General features: G+C 37.5%; 2 protein-coding genes across 2 annotated transcripts in view; one reads left to right on the top strand and one right to left on the bottom strand.

Annotated features, from left to right (window-relative positions):
• Positions 1-8,244: 8,244 nt before the first annotated feature.
• LOC127859400 (selenoprotein S-like) lies at positions 8,245-25,789 on the bottom strand. Its single transcript, XM_052396772.1, has 6 exons — positions 25,603-25,789; positions 16,131-16,268; positions 14,806-14,912; positions 14,189-14,272; positions 10,086-10,152; positions 8,245-8,595 (listed from the first exon to the last, which is right to left on the bottom strand). Exons 1-6 carry the CDS (start codon positions 25,697-25,699, stop codon positions 8,522-8,524), a joined length of 567 nt encoding a protein of 188 aa, XP_052252732.1. The 5' UTR covers positions 25,700-25,789; the 3' UTR covers positions 8,245-8,521.
• A 4-nt stretch (positions 25,790-25,793) lies between these two features.
• Positions 25,794-27,695, top strand: part of LOC127859392 (cyclic AMP-dependent transcription factor ATF-2-like) — a 35,228-nt gene continuing 33,326 nt past the window's right edge. The window contains exon 1 of the mRNA XM_052396750.1: positions 25,794-25,860. The gene's annotated coding sequence lies outside the window, so the exon portion shown is untranslated. The remainder of the gene's footprint in view (positions 25,861-27,695) is intronic.

Genomic DNA, 27,695 nt, shown 5'->3' on the forward strand with positions numbered 1-27,695 from the left:
CGTTGCTGCGACGTTTTTCCCCCAACGTTACTGCAACGTTGTATTTAGGTCGCATTAAAACGCAGTATTTTTAAATTCTATTTTTTTTTAATAATATAAAATAATAATAAAAATATTTACTACCAACAGCTCTTTCGATTAGTATCGGTAGTTATGGACATTTTTGAGTTCGTTTCTAAGGAAGAACCATTATTTGATGATTTTTTTTTTAAACTTAGAAACTAGATTCTACCATTTTAATGCATAACACAACTTAAACAAAATATTTTATCCGGCGATTTTGAGTTCAGGTTCATCTTTAGCATCTTTAAGTTTAAGCAACTGATCTGTAATATTTAAAAAATGAATTCCTAAAATTTAAAAGAAATCATATTTTCATTGATGCTATGCATGAACTTCATTATTATAAAGTACGATTCCTACTCGGGGAGCGTTTTATTATCTCCTCTTTAGACACAAAGTACTGGCTCTTTCTAGGAAACGGACTCGGCAGTGTGCATATCTGCCGATAATACTCGAAAGAGCGGTTGGCAGTAAATAGTTTTTTTTAATGCAACCTAAATACAACGTTGCAGCAACGTTTGGAAAAAAACGTCGGGAAAACTTTCATATACACCATTGTGACAACCAAACTGCAACGTTTGAATGCAACCTTAATACAACGTTGCAGCAACGTTTGGAAAAAACGTCGGGAAAACTTTCATATACACCATTGTGAATACCAAACTGCAACGTTTAAATGCAACCTAAATACAACGTTGCAGCAACGTTTGGAAAAAACGTCAGGAAAACTTTCATATACACCATTGTGACGACCAAACTGCAACGTTTGAATGCAACCTAAATACAACTTTGCAACAACGTTTAGGTGCCCACTGGGTTAAAACGTGCACAATTACCTATAAGCAACGTTGTTGCAACGTCCTTTTCAAACGTTCGACCGACGTTTCGCGTGCAACGTTGCAGAAACGTTCGGAAGTGGTAACTAATGTCGCAACCAGAATGCAACGTTTCTGAAACGTCCTTGCAACGTTATGATGAAACGTCCCGGTAACGTTTTGTATAAAACGTTATGGCAACGTTCGGTAATGGTTGCCGACGTTGCGACCTAATTATTACCTTTCGGCAACGTTCGCACAACATTTGATGCCCACTGGGTTACTCTCCATTTCAATTTAACATTTTAATTGATTGTCTTGAATCCAGATATGTTAAAACTATTCAGGCATGAGTGTCGCGATACAAAATGCACAAAAAAAATCTAAACAGATGTAAGGTAAAACACGTTCGCTTTCACCCCTCGAAGTGCAATTTGTGCCGCAAACTCGTCTCTCACTTTTCTAAGTATCAACAGGACACTTTATACACATATTGTTGATACTATGAAGCAGTGCAAATAGTTTTTCGTGCATGTCGCTAATTTCTTTATTGAGTTATGTGCCTTTTAACTTAAATACATTTCGGCTACTTATGCCTTCGTACATGAGTACTTCGTGTCGCGAAGTTACCTCTCAGCTTTCCCAATGTGAGTGAGCATATCGAAGCATAGGAGGTCCTTCCGCACCTGAAGCTGCTCTATGTGAGGAAGCGGTGTCTGTCAGAGAAACATGAAACTATATCTATACTACTAGATATTATTCCAGTGCCAGATGCTATTTTTAGAAGTGTCGCGATACTCTTTGAGTTATAGTCCCTTGAAAATTTTGCATACTTTTCGCTGTATCAAACGGAAACTTTATAGACATTGTGCAAATATGGGACTTTTTTTTTCAATTTATACAATTTATCTAAACGTGAAAAGGTCCATTTAAAGAGTCGTGTTTTTCTCTGCAAATTTAGCCAAGTATTTAAATAGCATCATCGTGGTTACGACCATCATATCGGAAGGGACTCACGTTCAGTACAGAAACAGTACTGAGCAGTGCTCTTTTAAAAGGGGGTTTAATGCATGTTCGTAACGTGTCGTCCCAGATTAGCCTGTAAAATTCGCACAGGCTAATCAGGGACGACACTTTCCTCCTTCCACTTTCGTCCCCGATTAGCCTGTGTAGCAAGTTCTTTAAAACACTGCGTATTGACATACAACATTCTGTTTAATGGCAAATAGTTGTATAAAAAAATGCAGTGTTTTATGTTCGAGCTTAAACCCGACACAATTGATTTGCCGTTGTCCTCAAATTTCGCCATTTAACCAAGTTAAATAAAACAGTTTAAAACAATTTTACAAGGTTCAACGTGTAAGATATTCCCATGCGAACTTTGACAAGCATTTTACAACCATTCTTACGACTTTTGTGGACCTTAATGAAGAGTAATACGTTAAGAAAAAAATATTTATACAGTTTACGTCATTGGTTCGCATGCGTGCGATTTGATCTCACCTCACCCAGCCGTTATGCAAAAAGTTTGATAGCATTTTATTAAACTATTTACAGTGCAGCAACTGCCATTGCTAGGCGTAAAACATTTTCTAGATGTAACGAAAGTACTGTCTGTAGTAATCCGGTTCAGATTTAAATCGATTTGTCATTATCACAATATTGTTATCTCAAAAAATGATAACAAATGTTTGCTTAATTTCATTAAAACAACACGTTTCTAGTTATGATCCGCAAACATAACAAAAATACAGTCGTCGGATGACAATAAATATGTAAAAGAACCCCGGTGCAAGCTGGTCGCGCGTTCTTAAATATTCCAAATTTAGCAATAAACTGTTTCAAAAATCGAGGACATAAAACCCCAGACATGCTCAAGTGTTGACATTATTTGACTTGTTACCTTGATGCTTGTTAGTTAGATTGTATGTATTGGATATTTTTCCGATTTGAGTTAATTTGTCAGAATGTTATTGTTATTTCAGAACATGAAGTGTGATCGTCTGATCACATGAATTAACCTACTTAGTTTATTCCGGAGTTTTAATCACTTACGTCAGCTTAAATACACAGAGCATCTTAAGACTTCTTTCAACCTTCATGCATTTGAAGCTTTCTGGGAAATATCTGTGAATTTTTCAATTGTTAACCCTTTGCATGCTGGGAAATTTGTTGTCTGCTAAAATGTCGTCTGCTGAATTTCTAAAATTAGCATTTTCTTCGATTATTTTTCTAAGACCACTATCAGAATAGCAAACAGTTTGGATCCTGATGAGACGCCACGTTCTGTGGCGTCTCATCTGGATCCAAACTGTTTGCAAAGGTCTTCAAAATCCGGTTCCAGCACTCTAAGGGTTAAATCTCTGTGTACACGATCCTGCGCCCTGTTAACCCTTTATCTGACAGGACTAAGGGCAATGGAAGCCAGTGAGAAGTCTATAACTTCTTAAATCGTTAAGCCCTATTCGCATTAACCAAATAAACATTAAGAACATTTTTGGAATGTTTACTATAATTGTATTCTGTTGTTATCACGAGTTGTATGATGTCATAATTCAACATTTATTGTGTTACGTTTTGATCGATTTACCTATATCTCAGTACGGAACATAAATATCATAAATAACAGTAATTTTTGCTTTTTATAACCTTAATGCTTTTCCCTGATGTTCACGACGATGCTCTTAATGTTTAACTAGTTGTTGCTTTGTCTATAGAGCTTTAATCAAACACAGTTTTTGCCAAGTGTTAGATTTAAAGCTTCTTAAACCGGCTTAATCCCCAGTGCTATTGCCAAGTGTTATAAGGTTTAAAGCTATTCAAAACCTATTTAAACCCCACAAGTGCTAAGCCTATTGCCAAGCGTTAGGTTTAAATCTTGTTAAAACCGGTTTTGACCCCCCAGTGCCTTTCCATTGACCGTTTCAGGACGGCGACCTTAGTTTTGTGCATGTTGTTCTTTCATTTTGTAGGTGTGCGCATTGTCTCGTCCAGTGTGTCTTTCTGATCTTTTCCTTGCCGCCAATGAAGGAACAAAGTGTATTTAAAGGCTTCAATCCATCTGAGCCCATATTCACCAAACAATTCTTAGAATTATGTAACAAGAGCACCGCATAACGGGTGCCACGCTCGGCTGCGAAAGCTTGTCAGATTTTTTTTAGAGGTCACAGTGACCTTGACCTTTGACCAAGTGACCCAACAAGAGATGTGTTTGTCAGAAACACAATGCCCCCTACTGCGCCTCATTGAAATAACATTTCTATTTATCATTTGGCAGGTATAGAAATCATCTCCCTTTAAAGGTTATTACTTCCCTTGAATTTTGTCCAACCCAACCAGGGGGGGGGGGGGGGAAGGGACCATCTCAGACATCACTGACAACCAAGGCCTGTGGTTTAAAAGAGATCATAGCCAGAGTTGATCATGTATCTATGGACATAAGTCAGCAGGTATGTAATGAACATCAAAGAAATTATATCATTAAAAAAAAAACTTTTGGGTAATAAATAATCAAAATAATAAATCTGTACAGAAACTGTGAAAAGAACTTTAATTCTTGGTAAGGAAATATATAATATGAGATTTATAATTACATAAATTACTTCCCTTGAAAATAATTGTCTGTAACAAATCTCTATTTTTAGTAGCAAATAATTAAAAGCCACTACCGTGACTGTAGATTCACCACTCAAAATGTGCAGATCCATGACATACACATGCATGCCAAATATATAAAGTAGGTATGTTCAATATTGAATAATTTTCTCCCTTTTTAAAGCTTATTACTTCCCTTAAATCTGTATTTTTTACCATAGACCGTAAAGGATGACCTTGACCTTTTACCACAATGTGTTTGTCAGAAACACAATGCCGCCTACTGCGCCGCTTTGATTTATTTAACAAAAATATATATGTGGGAAGGTCAGATAACTATGTCCATTTAAAGCTTATTACTTTCCTTGACTTTGTTTTTTGGACCCTAGACCTTGAAGGATGATGTTCACCTTGAAATGTTACCACTCAAAATGTGCAGCTCCATTAGATACACATGCATGCCAAATATCAAAGTGCTATCTTCAATATTTAAAAAGTTATGGCCAATGTTATGGTTTAAGCATGACGCCTACGGCGGACAACGGACGGCGGACGACGAGCTGGCTATGACAATAGCTCGGGTTTTCTCCGAATACAGCCTCGCTAAAAATAAATAAAATTCTTAAAATTTGAATATTCAAATAACGTCTCGTCCAATATGACGTCAAACTGTGTGCTAGTCCAAATATATATCTCCATATTGTACAGTGAAACGTCTAATAACCTATAATTATTCTTGTAGAACATTGTGTTTATAGCAGGATCACAAGTGGTGGCCTGTATATATTTGAACCTTGGATTATTTCTAGGCCCTTGGTCAATATTTTATTCGGAAGTCTTAGAATGAATTGTTGGTGAATACGGCCCCTGGTGCAGCTGATGTTTTACTTCATGTGCATTTAATATAGCCATGCATAAAGGTGTCAGGTTAATTCTTTCCCACTCAGAAGCAATGTGAAAATGGCTGAGGGCAACAGCAGAAATCCAGAACAGCCTGCGAGTAACTCGCAGTCTGTTCAGGTTTTATGCTGTTTGCTGCTCATAAGTATCTTAAGGTTGGAAATGAAGCCTTTAAAACTTGAATCTAGTAAGAAATGTAATTAATTAAATTTAACTTTCTAAGGGACTTCTAATGTGTAAAAATACATATCTAAGTGGTAAAGCCTTTAACCCTTTCCCACTCAAAAGCAAAGTGAAAATGGCTCTGTGCAAACGGCATAAAACCAGAACAGTCTGCGAGTAACTCGCAAGTCTGTTCAGGTTTTATGCTGTTTGCTGCTCATTAGTATCTTAGGGTTGGAAATGAAGACTTTAAAATTTGAATCCAGTAAGAAAGGTCTTTAATAAAATTTAACTTTCTAAAGGGCTACAAATGTGTGAAAATACGTATCTAAGTGGTAAAGGGTTAAGGGTTAATGTTCATAAGCTATTCAGCATTACAATTACAGTTTTCAAAAGGAAAAGACTTCCACAAGATAAATTGTTTGTATTTTATGGTTTATTGAACATCATGTTCTGACTAATGGTTATTTCGTTTCACCAATATACACATGATGTAATATACCATAGAAATGAATGTCAAAAATATAAATGAAGGTTAAAAGTGTAGAGATTTTTTAACTGAATAATAAACATACCATAACATACAGGTGTTTGCTTAATGCAAACACAATACATAAAGTTGACCATTCTGATGCAAAGAAATACAAAGCTATTCCAACTCTAACATTGATAAACTTTATTGAATTGTCAATGAATGTAACTTTAAATACATTATTTATTCATTGTAGCATTTTACAAAAATAATTCGCTTTTTACAGAAAGTGTTTTAAAAAAGGTATTTAAAATCAAACATGTCATGATCTGTATCAAACCATTCATGTGATACATTCATAACAAAAACGTAAAACAAAGCAAGTAAAAGCAAGATTTCGAAATACAAGAATGGCAAAATATAAATAAGAATGTCAAAGATGACATATTATGACAAGTCATATTAATACATTTAAAGAGAACAGCCCACAAGTTCAGCCATGCCCAAGGAGACCATATCCTTTCTGGGCTTGGCGTCATTAACTGGCAATCTTCATTCACACCTGAACTGAGAACAAAGCATCCATGAAAAAAATTGACGTGACCATTTTTTGTTGCGGTCTGACAATTAAACTTTTTTCCAGATAACAATAGTATTAATTAAGGCAAAAATGGCATAGTAAGTGTGCACATTGAATGTTAAAAGCTACATATTATGCATTTATAAATCAAACATTGGCTTACCAGTTACCATATAAACAAAAGTATAAGGCTAAATAAAATTTTGATCTTTACACACAGTGGGTTTATTTGAGAGTTGCATTATTTTTCAAGATGCTGAATTCTCAAAGAGCTCTATGTGGATATGGATGCATGAAGTTAAACATATCTCTAATAAGCTTTTTCATTGTTTAACCAGCAACAAAATAAAGCAAAGTATCATAATCATTGGTAAAGTTATTAAATTTATATATTCATTGTCAGTAATTATAATACATTAATTGATTCTCAAATTTCCTGCTGTCCCTTAAAAGTCAGACAGGCCAGTGGGCAAACAAAAACTTTATCCGAGAGCTATTCAGGAACGTTAGTAATAGCATGACGCTTTGTCCATAAATTTCGTACAGCAATTTCGGAAATGTTTCAATTCATGCATGATCAATGAAGATTGACAGAAGCAGGTATTTCTCTTCAAAACAATCGGTGTGCTTTCCCCCAAACAACGAAAATGTATCTGTCCACTGTACAGCTCTTTAAAATACAAACACTATTGCACAATGAGCATTCACATGGAAATATCATATACACATACACAACATAATACTGTAGCTAGCAACAAGAAAATTATACAGACCATAAATACTTCTAGGACTAGTGTTACTGTCATAGAAATAGTAATTGAAAGTCAAACATTCAAAAGAAGACTGCATATTACAAGAAAAGAAATGTTCAACTACATGAATATTAATCCTTTCAGTGCGGGAACCGAATTTTGAAGGCCTTTGCAAACAGTTTGGATCCAGATGAGACGCCACAGAACGTGGTGTCTCATCAGGATCCAAACTGTTTGCTATTCTAATAATATTCTTTGAAAAAAATCGAAGAAAATGCTAATTTTAGAAAGTCAGCAGACTACATTTTAGCAGACGACAAATTACCCAGCATGCAAAGGGTTAATACCAGTGAACTGCATGTATCATTAAGTCACTAAATCTACATACATGATTTTATATCTCAAAATACCTAATTCCACAATAATTTTACAGTTGAAATAAAATGTCAGAAAAAAATAAAGAATATACAATGTGCTCTATGAAAAATGGGTCAAAATCATCTGCACAGGCTAATCAGGGACGATAATTTCCGCCTAAACTGGATTTTTGCTAAGAAGAGGCTTTCTTTCAAAAGAAAATGTCATAAAAGCGAAATGTGCTGTACCTTATTAGCCTGTGAAGATTGCACAGGCTAATCTGGGCCCGTATTCACCAAACAATTCTTAGACTTAAGTCTAAGAATAAAGAAAATTCTATAAATTAGAATATTCAAGTATTTCTTTAATTTTGAGTCAAACTCTGCAGTAAACATCTCTATCTATATTATTCTTTATATAGAACATTTTGTTAATGACATAATCACCAGTGGAGGCCTGTATATATTCAAACACTGAACACATTTTTCTTGGTTCTAAGTCTATTCTTTATTCTTAAGTCTAAGAATTGGTTGGTGAATACGGGCCCTGGGACGACACTTTACGCACATGCATTTAACCCCCTTTTCACAGAGCAAGGCTCATAAGCAGTAAAGCAAAAATAGCTACCTTAATAATGAACAGAGGCCAGTAAAATTGTCTCACATATTTCTGTCACTCAAGTCATCATTTGAAGAGCCTCAATGGATCAGATACATTTTTTCCACTCTCTTCTGTCCCATGTCAGCCATGTTGGATCACATGACCTCTATGGGGTCACATGACTGACCAGACAGGAAGTGGGTGGGGTAAGCACACAAAATTAACCTCATCCACCCCCGCCACGCCTGGCAACTGGTCGCCAGCCACTCGAGCCTCCATCACCTGCCAGCGGATTAAAATCTGGAACAACAAACCAGATAATATAAGCTATAGTTGTGACTATTCAGAGTTTTAAGTTCAGACCATTTAGAGACTTTAAGTTAGTTAAAGTTCAGAACATTTAGAAAATATAAATTTAAGTTCAGACCATTAAGAGAATATAAATTACAGTTCAGATCATTTAGAGAATATAAATTAAAGTTCAGACCATTTAGAGAATATAAATTAAAGTTCAGACCATTTACAGAATATAAATTAAAGTTCAGAACATTTAGAGAATATAAATTAAAGTTCAGACCATTTAGAGAATACGAGTTAAACTTCAGACCATTTAGAGAATATAATTTTCATTTCACACATGTAGAGAATATACGTTTTATTTTAGAACATTCATAGAGTTTTAGTTTAAGTTCAGACCATTGAGGAAATACAAGTTTAAGTTCAAACCTTTCAGAGAATTTAAGTTTATGCTCAGACCTTTAAGAGCATCTAAGTTTAAGTTCAGGCCATTAATATAAGTTTAATTTTAGACCATTTTGAGATTTAATTTCGGACCATTAAGATAATATAAGTTTAACTTGAAAGCATTAAGATAATATAAGTTTTCTCAACATAAACAAGAGCTGTCACAAGACAGCACAACTCACTACACCATGGCAATGTAATGTATGTTTTCTTTCAGTCACTTGTTATTATGACCACCAATGCATATTTGAAGTTAAATATTCTGTAATAGTTATATAGTGCATGTAAAAACATGAACATTTTAACCCATTTATGCCTAGCGTCCTGAAAAAAGGACATTGCAAACAGCGTAGAACAAGATGAGACGCCGCATGATGCGGCGTCTCATCTGGGTCTGCGCTAATTGCTTAAAGGAATTTCTTTATGAAATATTCTAAATATAGAAATAAACATACTTGACATCCCTAATTTTGGAAATAAATTGATCCAATTTAGAAGGATGGGAGAGTTTACTAGGCATAAATGGGTTAAAGTAAAAGCCCAACATATGACCATGCTAATAAACTATACAATTTAAAAACAAGAATATCAGTGACACTGATGGATGCTCCCCGATGATGCGCTTTGTCAATCTATGTGTTAATAACCATCTAAAAAAATCTATTATCAGCCTCGGTTACCTTAACCTTGACCCCAGTGACCTCAAACCTCATCAAAAGGTAGAGGTCCATGCAAGGTACCTACATGCCAAATATCAAAGCGATTGGTAAAGTATTGAAGGCGCTATGAGAAACGGTAGCAAAAGTGTGACAGAAGGAAGTGTATTATTAGCCTCGGTGACCTTGACCTTGACCCCACTGACCTCAAACCTCATCAAAAGGTACATGCCAAATATGAAAGCGATTGGTAAAGTATTGAAGGCGCTATGAGAAACGTTAGCAAAAGTGTTACGGAATGAAGGAAGGAAGGATGTAAGGAATAACGGAACTACAAACTGGCAACTATATTTTCGGGGAGCATAAAAACACTACCGGGGTAGTTATTACCTGAAGATCTCAAAGGTTTTGATTTCTTCTCTGTCTTCAAGGGTTTTTGTATTTCAGATTCCTGCTTCTGCAAAAAAAAACATATATCAACATGTACATGTACTTTTTTGTTCAATAATTTTGTAAGCCAGTGAAAAATACAAACTAGGCCCTAAATCAGCCATCCAACACAATAGTAACAAATAAAACACTGTAGCAAATATACCAAAACAAGAGTTGTTGTCAAATAAACAAAAACACATCATAACAAATTTTACATGTTATTGATAGGTTACTTTTGAAATAGAAATCTGTGGTTGTTTATTGACCCAGCCCAAAAAGAAAACGAGATGGGCAAGTCAATGTCAACCGTCGGTAGTCCAGCTAGGATACTAGCTTTTTTTAAACTTCTAACAGTTTTCTGATATTTATCTTGAATACCCGTCTAGTACTTCATACAGAATCAATACTAATATATTAAGGCAAAAAAAAAAATCGAGCAATTTGTATCTTGTTCAATCAATGTTGCCACACCACATCTAATATGGAAATTTTGGCTATTGCAATCAGGAACACTGATTTTTATATGGGATTATGTTGATTATGACCATTTATGGGGTTTTAAATAATTCTTATCTGCTTTTTATTTTCCCGCATCTACTGATGATAAGAGGAAAATATTGTTTGGCTTGTCAGGGGTGTCAATTGCCCAAAATCTAAAATCCTGAAAATAAGCCTTACATGTGGGGGCCAGTGCCAAAAGAGGGTTAATAATTCATTTAATTATGATAAATGTGTTAACAATATGTCAAATTAAAATAATGTGTGTTTAAATTGACATTTTGTGACAAAAATCTTTAAATACCAGAACAAAATAATCCTCTAAATTATATCAATATAAAAAACAGTTTTTGAGGGCCTAAATCCTGATTTCAGGAATAATCCTGAACTTTGACACCCCTGCTTGTCCTACATTCCATCCATCCAGAAAATGTTTATCTTGGAACTCGGGTTTTATACAACATGAAAACAGTTTGCTACAAAGCTTTGATACTTGCATGGATGTTATATTTGAGCACTCTCAACATACCCACATCACCTAACCTCATTTTGACTTTGACACTGACCAGTTTTGGTTAAACCCTTTCCCACTCAGAAGCAATGTTTAAATGGCTATGTGCAAACAGCATAAAACCACAACAGCCTGCAAGTAATTTGCAGTCTGTTCAGGCTTTATGCTGTTTGCTGCTAATCAGTATCTAAGAGTTGGAAATGAAGCTTTTAAAACTTGAATTAAGTAAGAAAGGTCTTTAATTAAATTATGCGTTAAAATACGTATCTAATGTTGTCAAGGTTTAAGACTTATTCCGAAGGTTCAACTTCTTGGTTAACCCTCATGACAAGTTTTGTCACGTTATCAATGAAAACCCTCAACTCACCCAGATAATTGGACCTCATTTTTACTTTGACCTTGTTTTAACTTAAATCTCATTTTTACTTTGACCTCATTTTTACTTTGACATTGACCTACTTTTGAATTAATTTAGGAGGTCGAAATTCTAGGTTAAGCCAAATTGACCATTTGATTAACTTCTATACTACCCGTACTCACAGAAAAGCTTTATTCCTTTCATCCAAGACTCAGCAATATAACAACACATGACTTCTTGTTGAAATCTACATTAACTTAATATAGGACCAGGAAACGTTCATATTGACAAATGAATCGATACTGGCCAAGCAGCCAATAAGGGCATCACTGTCTACTGCATCTGGTTTTTACTCAGCATTATCTGTATTTGCACATTACATTAAGTTTGACCTTGGCTTCTAAGACTTTGGTCTGGCAACAAACCCCTTGCATATTGTTGCCCATCCGGGCTAACAACCGTAAGAAGTTAGTTTGAATCCATTAACTTGGGTAGTCTAACCCTTTACCACTGAGATAGGTATTTTCACCCATGTGTAGTCCCTTAGAAGGTTAAATTGAATTATAGACCTTTCTTACTAGATTCATGTTCTTAAACACCAGAGAAGCAGTATAAAAGGGCCACAAAGTCACAAAATGTCTACTTTTCAGTTGTACACTGGTGTGTAAACAGCAGAAAACAAAAATGATTATTTTCAAAATATTTAAGTTTGGATTTAATATTTTCCAATGAAATTGACATACATATACTTTAGTATGCAAACAATATGTATGTGTAATTTGGTGGTTGTAAGTTATATAGTTATTGACTTACAGAAAAAAGTTTTTTGTCGTCTGCTTGAAATTCAAATTTCCCTGTAAATGCTAAGCACCGCCCACTTGAAAGGTTATGAACTTCACTCAGCCAATAGCTAGCGGATGACTCAATCAAGTTTACATGTAAATACAGATTCAACACTATACCAAATTGCTGTTTGCTCAAACACGTGTTTCTGTTTATAAACACTCTAATGTTATCAGCAAATCACTGGCAGATAAACCCAGCCCACTAGTTAATGTAGGTTAACATTTTACCACCGCAAAATCAAGCAAGTGAGATCCGGCTTTTAAGGCTTCAACTTCAAACCTTAGATACTGTTGAGCAGCAACCAATGTAAAACCTGAACAGACTGCGAGTAACTTGCAGGCTGTTCTGGTTTTATGCTGTTTGCACATAGCTATTTGTCAATTTGCATATAAGTGGGAAAGGGTTAGTCCATCAATTTATCACCATATGCAGTTCAACAATGTATTTAAAATGTTGGGTCACAGATAACGCCTCTCATGTCATAGACATTATTTTTTGCAAAATTACTTCATTTTCACTTGGAATCAATAAATATTTCAACATATCATAACATTAATTTTCAATCTGCCCAAAATATATTTGAACAAGAGATCTGTTTGTCAGAAACAAGGGATGGCAAAATTATTCGAATAATCGAATATTCGATTGAATGGTCAGCATTCGAATAATAAAAATGATATTCGCATATTCGCATTTTTTTCGATTGTTGATTGCGCAGTGCAATATACACGCTTTAAGAAAGGCCCCGACTGTTGTTTGCCAATGGGATGCCAATTAACGGTTTCAATTGACTGGCGAATAATAATGAAGTTTTGTGATCACAGTATGTACAGCCACTAAAATGTGTGAATTACTCAAATCGCGCAATGCAATATACTTACTATAAGAAAGGGCCTAAACTGTTGTTTGTCAATTAGGTACCAATTAAGGGCTTCAATTTACTTGCGAATAATAATTTAGTTTTTGTGATCACAGTTTGAACAGACATTTAAATATGTGAATTACTCAAAAGTAACAGATGATATAAATTAAACAATCATCAAGGAATCATAATTCAAATCTAAAATGCCACCAGCCCCTTCTGCAGTATGGAATACTTAACACGGTCTGTGGATAAGAAGACCGCAACGTGTAATGTGTGTAAACTTAGTTTTACATATGCGCGGTCTGCTACAAATCTGTGGAATCATTAAAAAATAAACTTCTATGACACGATGTTTTTCATTCTATTTGTGCCCGATCACAGTATCGGTCACAGTATTAGTCGACAGCGATACAATTATTCGATAGCAACGTTAATAAACAGCCTCGTATTTAGCAAACGGATATAACTTACAAACCAATGGAAATTAACACATAACAAGGTAAAATCAATCCAGCCGTTTTATGCGAATATTCGATTGAATGAATTTGCGAACATTCGAATACCGATATTGGTATTCGATGCCATCCCTATCAGAAACACATACCCCCTATCGCGCCGCTTTGAAGCCATATATTTGACCTTTGACCTTGAAGGATGACCTTGACCTTTCACCGCTCAAAATGTGCAGCTCATTTAGTTACACATGCATGCCAAATATAAAGTTGCTTTCCTCAATATTGCAAATGTTATGTCTAAGGTTAAAGTTTTGGGACATGGGACACACACAATGAATGAATGACTGACAGACAGACAGGCCAAAAACAATATACCGCCGATCATTTGATCACGGAGGCATAAAAATGTACAAACATATAACATGTTCAAAGCTACTGGTATTTAATATATCTATCACAGTCTGCAGGAGTTTATGTGTCTTGAAATCAAAGTATTTTCCCTCAATACCTGCATGGGACTACCCTTACCGGCTTGGTTTTAGATCTGTATCCATTGCCCTCCAAATGGTTCTCCCAGTCTTTGATCTTCTCCTGCCTTTTCTCTTCCTCTTTCTAGATAATAATGTTAAAGTCACATGTTTAACTTAAAGCACATGTTTAACTTAACTATAACATTAAATTGCAATGATCAAGAATGACCATTTTCTTTTTCATTTAATTATCAACTTGTTGGTGTAAATGATGGAGCAGTTCTTTAGAGCACTACGGTCAATTTTGCCATAAACCCCCTCTGCAGTCCGAATATGAGCCATAATCTGAGGAAACTGGGCTTAATGCATGAGCATTAAATGTCATCCCAGATTAGTCTACGCAGTCCATGCAGGCTAATCAGAAACACCACTTTCGGCATATTTTGTAAAAAGGAAGCCTCTTGGCAACGAAAACCCAGTCTGAGGGGAAAGAACCCAGTCTTAGGGGAAAGAACCCAGTCTTAGGGGAAAGAACCCAGTCTTAGGGGAAAGAACCCAGTCTTAGGGGAAAGAACCCAGTCTTAGGGGAAAGTGCAGTGCACTATGGCTAATCTGGGACGACACTTTAAGGACATGCATTCAACACTGTTTTTACAGAGCAAGACTCGTATGTACCTGTTTCATCATCTCAGCATGCCTGGCGGCCTGTGCATCCAGCTGCTCCTGCATCCTTCTTCTCGCTGCCTCTCGCGCCAACTCCCGCGCGGATGCCTCTTCTGGGTCTGAAAATACAGGGAGTGTTGAGCCAAAGATAAGACTGATCTTAATGCAAGTACTTAAAATGTCATTCCTTGCACAGGCGAATCAGGAATGACACTTTCCAATTAGTCTAGATTTTCCTTTAGAAGAGACTTCCTTTAAACGAAAAATTAGATTCAGGCTGAAAGTGTGGTCCCTAATTAGCCGGTGCAGATTGCACAGGCTTATCTGGGATTCCAACTTATGCAAATGCATTATGACCAGTTTTCCCAGAAATTTTTTATTTTAGTTCCAAGCTCATATATATCAATGTCTTTACACCATACACGATGTCAATCAAACATGTCAGTTATCTGTCCTTCCCAATGCACCTACCTTGCAATTTTTGTGTTATCTATGGTAATTTGTTTTCCTTAATATGTTTTCCCCCCCTCCCTCCTTACTTAAATAAAGCAGTCCAAATGTTAGCTTTAATCCCTTCTTATGACCTTCAAGTGTGACAATAACTTTACATATAGTCCAGGGCCTTTTTTCTTGATTTGGGTCAATGGCAAGGCTTTCCATTTTGGGGAAAAAATTATCAACAAACTGAGAAAGGAGAAAAATTGCCCAAAGTAAGCTTGAAATTTGGGGAAAATTGCATCATTTTATTTAAAAAAATTCTCTTTTGGAAGGGGCCTTTCTCTTGGGGAATGGGTTTTTCTACTGGGGCAATGGGCCTCTATAAGGCCCTTGCTAAAGAATGAAAAAAGTGCTGTAGCCATACATGAAAGTTTCAATGGCAAAATTATTTGAGCCATTTTTCGTACAAAATACTGTTATTACTAAAAGTTTTTGAACACAGGTTACCAGATAACGCAAATTTGATGTGTACTGCCCTCAGGTATCCATCTGCCAGGTTTTATTACTTTAATCCAGATGTTAAAACACTTGATAAAAGGGAAAAGGGTCACCAGATAGACAAAACAGAGCCGAAATCTGCTAAAATAGCCTATAAAATTGACTGTCAGAAAAATTAGTGTTTAATTATGGACAAAAATCCGTATGTCCGAAAATTTAGAGGCACGAAAACTTAAATAAATATTTTGGCTAAAAAAGGGGGTGTCCGAAAATGTAGTGTCCTAAAACTTAATTCCATTGGGAATTTCTAGGTCCAATTTGGGAAAAATATAAACTTTTTTACATTGGGAATGAGTCTCCCTACCGGAACCAAATTTGACCAAAAAAAAAGTCTGTCTTACCAAACTTCTTGTTCTGTATGGTCTCATTGAGTTTCTCTTTGTATTTCCTCACAGCTGGACTAAGTGTGCTCTTCAGGTAGAGGGCGATCACGATTGCAAGAACTATGAGCCAACCATAGGACTCCAGGCAACCCAACACTAAAATTGAAGTCTTTTCATTGCCAAAAAAATTATAACACCAAAACTGACCATGTATAATACAGTATTATACATGGTCAGTTTTGGTGTGAAAACTTTTTACAGTTTATGGGAACTGGATTTTTATGTAATGCGCTGTTCACAAACTTGATTTGTTTTTCAATATTTAATTTTCCATATCATGACATTGCTGTGCTGCAGCCATTGAGAATGCATACTATCACGTGATTCTCTGTTAGAAAAAAACTACAAATAAATATAATAATAAAGAAAATTATGAACACTTACTTAAAAAAAATATTACAATTATAATCACTGAAATTGTGCATGTATAATTACAATTGTATACATACAAGTTTACAATTTATATATAATCATTGCACACTTAAAATGATGCTCTAGTAAACAAGAGGGCCTGAAAGGCCCAAAGTCGCTCACCTGAGATTCAAAGGAACTGACCTGTTCTGTGCAGCCCAAGATGTCATTAGAACAATATGTTCTTACCAACGTTCGTGACAGTGAACACCCTGGCAGCCACGTTTTTCAACAGACCAGAACCATTTTCATACACATCCAAGATATCATTTAAACAAATATACTGACAAAGTTTCATGAAGATTCATAAGTCCATATAAGGAAAAATGCCCCGCCCACTGGTGGCCATGTTTTTCAAGCAACTGGAACCACTTTCGAACTTGTCCATAATATCATTGGGAAAAATCTTCTGACAAAGTTTCATTATAATCGTACAATAAATATGTCTTCTAGAGTGTTAACAAGGTTTAACTATAGCTATATAAGGAAAAATGCCACACCCCTTGGCGGCCATGTTTTTCCATCAACCGGAACCATTTTTGAACTCATCCAAGATATCATTGGGACAAATCATCTGACCAAGTTTCATGATGATTGGACAATAAATGTGGCCTCTAGAGTGTTAACAAGGTTTCACTAAAGCATGATATATAGCCATATTAGAAAAAATGCCCCGCCCCCTGGTGGCCATGTTTTTTAAGAAACCAAAACCATTTACAAACTTATCCAAGATATATTTAGGACAAATCTTCTGACCAAGTTTCATGAAGATGTGAAAATAAATGTGGCCTCTAGAGTGTTAACAAGGTTTTACTATAGCCATATAAGGAAAAATGCCCCGCCCCCTGGCAGCCATGTTTTTCAACCAACCAGCATCATTTTTGAACTCGTCCAAGATATTATTGGGGTGAATCTTCTGACCAAGTTTCATGAAGATCGGACAATAAATGTGGCCTCTAGAGTGTTAACAAGATTTTATTCTAGCCATTTATAGCCATAAAAGGAAAAATGCCTCACCCCTTGGCAGCCATGTTTTTCAAGCAAACGTAACCATTTTCGAACTCATTCAAGATATCATTGAGACCAATCTTCTGATCAAATTTCATGAAGATTGGACAATAAATGTGGCCTCTAGAGTGTTCACAAGGTTTGACAATAGCCATATATAGCCATTTAAGGAAAAATGCCCCACCCCTTGGCAGCCATGTTTTTAATTTAAAAAAGTAACCATTTTCAAACTCATCCAAGATATAATTGAGACCAATTTTCCGACCAAATTTCATGAAGATTGGACAATAAATATGGCCTCTAGAGTGTTGACAAGGTTTTACTATAGCCATATAAGGAAAACTGCCCCGCCTCCTGGCGGCCATATTTTTCACCGATCTGGACCATTTTCGAATTCGTCCGAGAAATCAATGAAACCAATGTTTTGACCAAGTTTCATGATGATTGGGCAAAAATTGTGACTTCTAGAGTGTTCACAAGGTTTCTCTATAGCCATATAAGGAATACTGCCCCGCCCCCTGGCGGCCATGTTTTTCAACTGACCGGAACCATTTTTGAACTCGACCAACATATCATTTAGACAAACATTTTGACAAAGTTACATGAAAATTGGGCATCAAATGTGACTTCTTCATTGTTCACAAGGTTTTTCTTTTTTTTTACCTAGTGACCTAGTTTTTGACCCAGCATGACCCAGTTTCAAACTCAGTCTAGGTATTAATGGGACAAATGTTCTGTCCAAATTTCATGAATATCAGACAATAAATGTGGCCTCTAGAGTGTTCACAAGGCAAAATGTTGACGATGCACGACGGACGATGGACAAAAGGCGATCACAAAAGCTCACCATGAGCACGTTGTGCTCAGGTGAGCTAAAAACAGAGTAGACTTAGAACTGGTGGAAAGGATGCAGCTGCCCAGTATTAAGATACCTATACTGGGACTAGCTTGTAAGGACACAGGCAGGCCATTCCACAGACGAATACTACGTGGAAAGAATGAGTTGGAGTGATACTGTGTCCTTGAGTATGGTACCAGGTAGTTCAGGTTTCTGGTGGGTGTCAGGTGGTGATAGTCAACCCACACAAGATTGTTTTGGATTTTATATAGTAGGATAACATTGCTGATGTTTTGACGCTGTTCTGAAGTTTGCCATTTAAGATTATTCAGCATTTGGGAATTACTACTGGTGTAATTGTAGTCATTACAAACATACCTGGCAGCTGATCTTTGGACTTGTTCAATTTTGTAGATGAGATACTTTTGTCAAGGATGCCAAACAGTGGAGCAACATTCTAACTGGCCTTACATAAGTTTTGTAGACAGTCTCTTTAACCTTTTTATTTGAAGTTATGATATTTCTTTTAATGAATCTGAGTGAATTATTGGCCTTTGATGTTATATTGTTTATGTGATTGGTCCATGACAGGTCTTTACTTATGGTGACACCTAAATATTTTGCAGCCTCTGTGGTTTTTAGTTCTATGCCATGAAGTTTGTAGGGAAAAAGGACAGGATGTTTTTGGTGGCTGATTCTAAGGATTACACATTTGTCGGCGTTAAATTCCATGGACCAATCAGATTCCCATTTTGCAAGATTAAAGAGATCATTTTGGAGGGTTTGTGCATCTTAGGTGGATTTAATTGTTAGATAAACTATTGTATCATCTGCGAAGAGTCGAACCTTGCTCTTAACACTGTCAGGGAGCTAATTTATGTATGAGAGAAAAAGGCAAGGTCCAAGGACCAAGTCTTGGGGGACGCCAGATAAGACGGGGAGGTTGTCAGTGTTAAGGCCCTCAACAGCAACCTGCTGAGTACAACCGTATAGAAATGACCTGATCCAGCCAATGGTCTCGGAGTTTTATGCCTAGTCTATGTAATTTCAGCAGAAGTTTGTGATGATCGACTTTATCAAAGGCTATGCTGAAGTCCATGACTATAATATCAGCTTGTTGGCCTTGTTCTAGATTGCCATAGACTTCCTGGGAAAAACTTATGAGCTGGGTTTCACAGCTATGTTTTGACCTGAAACCGTGTTGTCATGTTAAGATGTCATGTTTATCATAAAAAGACATGATATTGGACACAAGTACATGTATATGCTCCATAAGCTAAGCGCCAGTAAGGAATAACTGCCAGATCATCACGGTCAGACACAGGGAGTTGAACATGAGTGAACTGAGAGCGTTGGGTCCACAATTCACGGGAAGACAGGCCCGTATGGCGTAGACGTGAATTCAACCTTGCGACTACAATAGCAAGGCCCATGCAAGTAACGGGGCCTCCACCTGGTTCATACCGCAACAACTCATTTTCTAGCTCTTGTATAGCCTTTTCAGCCACAGGATTCTTGTTTATGTTCTTAACACGGCCGATCTCCAACACGATGTTGAGACGTTTCAAGGCTTCGTCGCTTTGCAAAGATGCAAAACCCGGGGCGGGATCTACACGAATAACTGCAGGGGGGCCGTCTAATGGATGGAGCTCAGTACACAAACACACTAAAGCATCTCTTAAAGTGTCCCTTTTTTCGTCAGGAATAAGACAGGCTTTAGTATAAGAGGTAACACTCTCACGCACGACTAGAATAGTTTGTTGATTACGTTTCAGTACATCTGCGGCGAACGACATGCCAACAACTTCTGGAGGGTCTTCGCTTGTATGCTTTATAGCGGATTCTGGTAATGACTGTAATGAAGCACATAAGTGGCACTGCCGAGTTACAGTTTCAATAGAGCTACTCAAGTCCAACGCGTAAAAGTGACGCTTCATCACAAGTTCAAGCTGGTGCTTAGATGGATGGTCTAACTTAATGTGTAGAGCGCTGACCAATCCGTCTAAAACGGCACGAGGAACAACTATCAACTCAGATGGTGGCAATAAAGGGTCACTGCGTTTTACCACCAGTAAATTATCTCTGGCGATTGATGCGACTTGAAGGTAACGTTTAACATCTTTGATCTTTGTTAGTTTTTTAGAGGGACGAGTACCTTGTTTGAGATGCGCGTGTGTACGTCGCAGACCTGGACACTCGGATTGAATTTGAAGCCACGAGGATCTTGTAGCAAACGGCAAACGCGATGTTCCATTCACAATACTGTCAATGCAGACGTTACGAACCACAGAGTCTTCAGTATTACAGATAAATGTACAGATTTGACAGGCTGGCACAGAACACTCGGGGGCATTCCTACTTGCAAAGTCTGACGGCACATTGGCAGAGCCAGCAAGATGTCTGACGCTTATCTGGAAACGACTCACAGTTGACAAAAATGACGTCACTCTCGGACTAGCGGAAAACTCACCGCGACATAGCTTCTCTACAGCCTGTACGCAAGGCTGACTGTCAGTAAGTACACAAGCCGACACAGTAGACTGTATTATGTAAGGGCTAAAGTGTTTAACGGCGGACGCGATGCTCAGAGCTTCGATTTCACACGGAAGCCAAGTGACTTGATGTTTCCGCAGCTTGGCACTGAAAAAGCCTGCCAAGTGCAACTTGTCATTTCTCATCACATACAGGGTTGCTCCTATACCACGCTGAGACACGGAACCATCGGTAACTATCCACAAATGATCTGTGGGTCTCGGTATGACAATCGACTTATGATTATGCAGTGCTGCCTGTGCATCTTTGAATGATTTTAAAAAGGAGTCCGTCCACTCCACCTTGTCATGCGACTGTTTACCAGGGGCTAGGTCGTCTAGTGGGCTAACATATCGTGAACAGTTTGGCAACACACGCCCGAGAACCTTGTACGCACCGATGAACGAACGCAACCCTTTCACAGTATCTGGAGGTGTACACAAAGACAACGGGGCAATACGGTGAGGACTTGCAGATAACTGGCCAGCAGACCAAATTCATCCAAGAATTGTAGTGGACTTCGGACAGATTACAGTCTTGGATGGTGCTAGACGCAGCCCACATCGAGACAAGGCGTCTAAAACACGCTCCCACTTGATCAATAGATCATCAACAGAGTTAGCGCCACAATAAAGGTCATCGGCAAGTTTTGCGACAAACCCTTCTTGAACGAAATCTCCGAGTACACGGCACATCAGTTCTTCAAGAGCTGTTTCTGATCCGGGCATTCCCATAGCACAACGAGTGTATACTCTAACACCGCGAAATGGAGTTGCTACACCACAATATTTCATTGACTGCTTTGACAGTGGTATCTGATAAAACGCACTTGTTAAGTCCGACTGTATTATATACCTCCATTGTCCTATTGTGCGTAGAGTGGAATCAACATCGGGCATCAGACTAGGTTGAGGCTTGCTGTATCGTCCAACATCGGAAAACGCAGTGACTAGTCTGTATCCGCCCTGTGGTTTTTTCACTAAGAAGGACGGGTTTAGGTATTCAGCCGTCACACCTACATCTTCTGGGCGACTGAAAACTCCTTGACTCTCTAACTCATCAAATTTCTGTTGGAGTTCGACAAGCTTGTCCTTCGCGTATTGTGGCACCCGTCCTTTACGCTGGGGAGGTTGTACAGGGCCCATGTTGATAACGGCTTTAAAGTCACCAACGGCACCGTTGTACCCGGATATATCCGACGCAAACACATCGTCATACTTATCACCCAATATCAAAAACTTCATGCGTTGTTCATCTGTCAACACTTTATCAGGGTCAGTTGAGATGCATGTTGTATTAGACATGTGTAATTTGGGAACTGATTGATGGCTAAGCTGTGTTCCTGTAATGGGTGTAAGAACCCCAACTTTCATTGTCTCTGTATTCCTTATGAAACCAACATGTTCATGCCTTAACACTCGCTGTGGTTCCTGTGTCTCGTTGGCGATTCTGATGCAACCGCCAACTGATTCGATAACCTGCGGTTTTATCCAGGAAATACCAGAGTCATGTTTGGGCTCAATCGCCACAGTGTCCTCAGGTCCAATATCAGACGGCACATTCAACTCAATGAAGGAACCTGGCCATACGACAGATGACGTAGACTGAGCTCGTAAGACAAAGGCTTGGGTGCGTCGTACGCGGTTACTTGGCGAGTCAGATTTGGAGGAGCCATAATTAACATGTTCAATGCCGCCGATCAGTATTTCATGTTTAGCAGGTCGAATTGAAATGTCATTGGTACACATAAATGGTATCCCCGCTAGAACATCGACATCTAAGTCATTCACTACTAGAGCCTCTAATTTCAGATCAGTGTCACCTCTCGAGACATAGAAATGTGTCTCCCCAATGATTTGTAATGGAGTGACACCATCAGCCTGGAGCGCGCTCTGGTTTGTTTTCGTCACCGGAGCTCCAATGTACTGCACGACTGAGCTTTTTATCATGCTAACCTCAGCCCCACTGTCCAATGTCAACAATATGGGAAACTGTCTATAGAACGTTTTCAAGACTGGTGACTGTTTGGTGCTGACGCGTCGCGAACAGTGAGTTACAACTGGTTGCAAACTATGGGTTTCAGAGTCCAATGTATCATCATGACTAATATCCTCGTTTTCGTTAGAGTATGTAGTGAAGCGGATTTTTTCAGATGATTTCATGTACTTTCTATCTTCCTCTGGTAAGTATGTACACTTACTCAAAAAATGCTGGAAATTCGGTCTTTTTGCTTGCTTGCATATTGGGCAAGTTGGTCGCTTAGGTGGTAATTTCCGTTGGAAAGATGACCTGAGTACCTTCGCATCAGCAAGAGAATGAACTTCATCGAGTAGGCTAGAGATCGCCAACGATATTTCGGGTTTAAGGGATGCAAGCGTTCTAGATCTAAGATCTGTTGCGTACTTTTGTTTCACTAATGCCGGTAGATTTGGATGAATCAATCGTAACCATGTCAAGACTATCATATTCTCGACAGTAGGGGTCAGTTCCTCATCTTGATCTGGGACTTCGCCGTGGTGAGTTATCAATCCACCCCCTTTCAAAAGGTTGTCGTCCACAAAGCTAGACAACCTCTGGTATAGATCCTCAGGACGTTCGTTGGGATCTAAATGGATCTGATCTAGGTCTAAAAAATGTCCGCCTGTAGATTGGAAACCAAAATGTAATCGAATTGACTGCCATATGTTGTTAATGCTGACTGAATTTCGCACTATAGTGTTTCTTGCAATAATAGGGCAGTAATTGGCTATTTGACCCAACATAAGCTCAAGTTGCGCCACTTTTTGAGCAGCAGTACGACCTCCCTCTCCGCCATCATCTGTGAAACCGCGTAGGGGATTAGCTGCTGTTTTACGACCCCAAGTAGTTCCATCTACCAAGAATGTTGCAAAATTAGGATCTAGAGACAATGTGTATTGTAGATTTTGGCGCCATGCCTCAAAGGTAGTAATACTTTCAGTTCTTGTTAACTGCCACTGTTTAGGGGCACGGTTGGTATGGGCCATGGTGAAATGCGAAAACACAAACTGTCAGAGTTCACAATAGAGGGTGTTAAACTGTTCCAAGTTCACATTTGATGTACAGTGACTTTTACTGCTCTATCTGTTTATGATTTGCAATGTTCCTTTCCGATTAGATGTTTTGTAGATGACCGTAGGTTCGTATACAGTGCTGCCACCACGCCAGTAAGGAATAACTGCCAGATAGTCAATGATGAACTGGTTTATTTAACTCTCAAGTGGATACAACAATTTGGTGAAAAACGCAGTTTCAAAGGCAAACTTCCAACCAAGGGGAGTAACTCATGGGAATATACCATGATAACATAACAGTGGTGTAAGGGAGAGAACTCGTACTAATTATGTACTGGCGAAGAGGCAATACAGGTTAGGGAAATAGGTCTGTAGTTACAGGGTTTACATTTAGGGCCTTTCTTGTACATGGGAGCAATTACTGCATGCTTCCAGACATTGGGGACAAGACCTGATTTCAAAGAAATTTGAAAGATATGGGTTAGGACAGGGGCTATTTCGTGGTTAAGTTCCTTTAGTAACCTTTGGGGAGATCTGGTCGGGTCCCGAGGCTTTACTGGGGTTTAAACCTGTGAGGAGTTTCCATACTCCATCCTCGGTGATATTGATATTTTCCACCTTTGGATGATTTTGTGGGTAAGTAGTAGTTTACAGGACTGAGAGAGACTCAGCGGCTGTGGGTGAGAGAAGACTGATTCAAACTGTTTGTTTAATACAGTATGTTTGCATTGGTTGTTGCATCCGTAAAGGTTAGTTGCAATAATTCAACTCTAAGCTTTATAGCCCAATGGGCTGCTTAGAGTTGCAATGCGCTCTCTCTTGTCCATGGGTGCAAAATGTTATCAACAATGCAAGGGTTAAGGAACACTAAAACTGCAAGAACTTATTAAAGTTTACATATCTTAACCACAAACTCATCCAAATGGTACCATTAAAGAAAGAAATAATTGAATTTATTGACTAAGGTTTTGTTATGTACGCTGTATCCGCCATATTGGAAAATTGACCCAATATTGGTTAGGTTGCAGTACACCAATATTTTGCACGTCGGGTTATGTGCTCCAGCCTATAAAGTCGATAACGATGTGGTATTCGATACAGAATACACTGTTTCAAATTTAAACATAAACATGTCAGCGAGAAAAGTGTGTTGAAACATTGTCGTGTTTTTATAGGGTGCATGCAAAGGATAACATCTGTAGGTTGCCATTCAGGTAAATTTAACATGTTTATGAAGTTTATTCATTATTTTCCTCAATTTGTCTCGAATGACGTCTGTTTAGTGAAGCGCACGAATTCGCTGTGCTAAACTGCACCCATGTTTTTGAAGGGGTGCATATGGACTGCCAGAGCCGCCATAGCAAAAATTATCAAAGGCTCGGAAGTCTGTTTATATGGACTACCGTAAAGGACCATCACTCTTGAGGGGGGCTACTCCACTATTTTCTATTTTATTGGATTTGACAAAAGAATAGAATTTCTTACAACATAGATATCGTAGGTGTCCGAACCAACAGGAAAAGTGGCTAATATTGCAACCTGGGTCGAACAATAATGGGGTCGAATCAAAACTGTGACAAGCAAAAACTTGATTCGTCATTATGCTTACCAATGTAAAACGGTCCCGCCAAAGGATTTTCATTCACCAGTTCTTGGGGGTGTTCTGTAGCCTCTGGGGCGCCAGCATCCGGTTGTGCGTCGTCCATCAAAATAACTTGTTGAAAGATCGAAACTAAACCATTACGTGTCTCTATTTTTTTGACAACAAAGCAGAGTGGTTTCCCTTTGTAAGGAACAATTTTGTGTCTACACCGGTTGTCAGAAAAGGAGACTTTTGTTTTGTTTTTGTTTATGTCACCAAATCGAGGTTTTTATGTACTCTTAAAATGTGTATTATCCTTTCATACATCCGTTTTTTAATTGTCCAATAAAGATAATTTAGATATTTATAGCCAGATCTATCAACTTCCGCTTATTTAGATCAGTTAGCTATCAACGACAGAAGTTCTTTTACTTTCTTTTCATGATTTTGTTGTTTTAAGATAGCCAATGGTCCTAACCAATGTTTACATCACTCCAATTATTCAGCAATAAGTTCGAAATGAAATATGTGTGAATTTCTATTCTACACTAATTAATGGTGCCATGCCATTGCCTGATGTATCCCTAACAAACTGTTTTAATTTTTCACGATTAGTTTAGACTGCAACATCAACACCGTGTTTAAAAATGTATATTGGATTGAAAAGACTATCACATTGTACATTACTGCAAATCAACGTAATTTTTTTAACAACGAAAAACCATATCTTTTAACTAAAGTCACAACAAAAACACCACGCCGGGTATGCGGATACTATGATAACAGATGGCACTTTGATACCAGATAACAACAAAAGCCACGCGTGAGAGTTGGGTTCTTCAGCTTTTTTGCATTTATGCTCTGTTCATTTGGTTTTCAGACACGTAACATTGTTTGGTCGATTACTGGTATAGTACTTCGTATTGCTGAGCAAGAAAGTAGTGAAAAAAACAGTGGATTATAAAAAAAAAAGATAAAATTGCATCGATAATCGTCATGAATTCGATGATCAGTACGTATTTCAACAAAATAAAAATACTTTGAAATAAATCAAGAATGTGCCAACTAATCGAAATAAAAGATCAATATGTCCATTAATGTTACAACATGTTAAATTTTAGTTGAATAACGTATTTGAGGAAATTAAAATGTTTTAAGAGTCGGATGCCAAGTTTTCACGGACACTTCTTTTACCGATCATCTCAAAGACAATGGCACTTTGATTCCAGATAACTCGACACTTCTTACCAGATATAACACACTCTATTTAGTGAATCAGAAATGCAGAATTCCCTGTGGAACACTTCCATAGTAAGCTGGCAATAAATAAAAATGTATATACTGACTTAAATTAAAAAAGAAATACCGAAACATGTTCTTATCCCTTTGGCATATGATAATAAATGGGAAAGGGAAGTGCTTCCTATAAGTAGAGCTCAATATAAAGGGAGTTTTCCAGTATCTTTTAAATTTTTTGGCTACACATTAGTATCATCTTCATGATGCGATTCTAATGAGCACCAATGACAAAGGATTTTATGAGGTGTATTGGCCGCTGTAAGATCCCTTGCTCCCCTTATCTAGAGTCGTGCTATAAGTTCAATTGAACACAGTGGTGTTGATACACATGATCATCCGTTGTATTTTCAATTCTCTTAATCTCAATTTACCACTTGGAAACAAGTTTATTATTGACACAATTATTTTCGGTCGTCACCTGAAATATATTACTTCAAAAATAAGCATTTCATTCTTTTTTTTAAATTTGCACGTATAATATTAATTTTATAAATTAATAGAAATAAGATTTTTGAAAACGAACAACGCCATTGGTTATATTTTACATGTGTATGTAATAACGTTATGCATAGATTCCCAATGTGTTTGGCTTGACAATGCAAATTGATTCGTACTTCAAAATGTTTGGTAAAAATAGCCATAATATACATAATTGCATTTCAGGTAGAAGATAAAACTCAGTTATCAGAGTGCCCAATTTGTTGAAAGTCTCTGTTATCCGAATAGCCCTATATCTGGAATCATAGTAGCCGCAATTTCATGAATACCACCTATTAATACATGCTCTTTCTTCGTTTATATTTCATTGAATACTATCAAAA

Source organism: Dreissena polymorpha, chromosome 15 (assembly GCF_020536995.1).
Source record: "Dreissena polymorpha isolate Duluth1 chromosome 15, UMN_Dpol_1.0, whole genome shotgun sequence".
In the NCBI taxonomy this organism is placed as follows: domain Eukaryota; kingdom Metazoa; phylum Mollusca; class Bivalvia; order Myida; family Dreissenidae; genus Dreissena; species Dreissena polymorpha.

What these genes read in the sequence shown, in the direction of transcription:
- LOC127859400 (XM_052396772.1), bottom strand. Translation starts at nt 25,699, where the DNA reads ATGGACGACGCACAACCGGATGCTGGCGCCCCAGAGGCTACAGAACAC. An exon ending in GGCGGGACCGTTTTACATTG is followed by an intron (nt 16,269 to 25,602) that starts GTAAGCATAATG and finishes CTTCAATTTTAG; the next exon opens with TGTTGGGTTGCCTGGAGTCC. An exon ending in ATGCTGAGATGATGAAACAG is followed by an intron (nt 14,273 to 14,805) that starts GTACATACGAGT and finishes ATTATTATCTAG; the next exon opens with AAAGAGGAAGAGAAAAGGCA.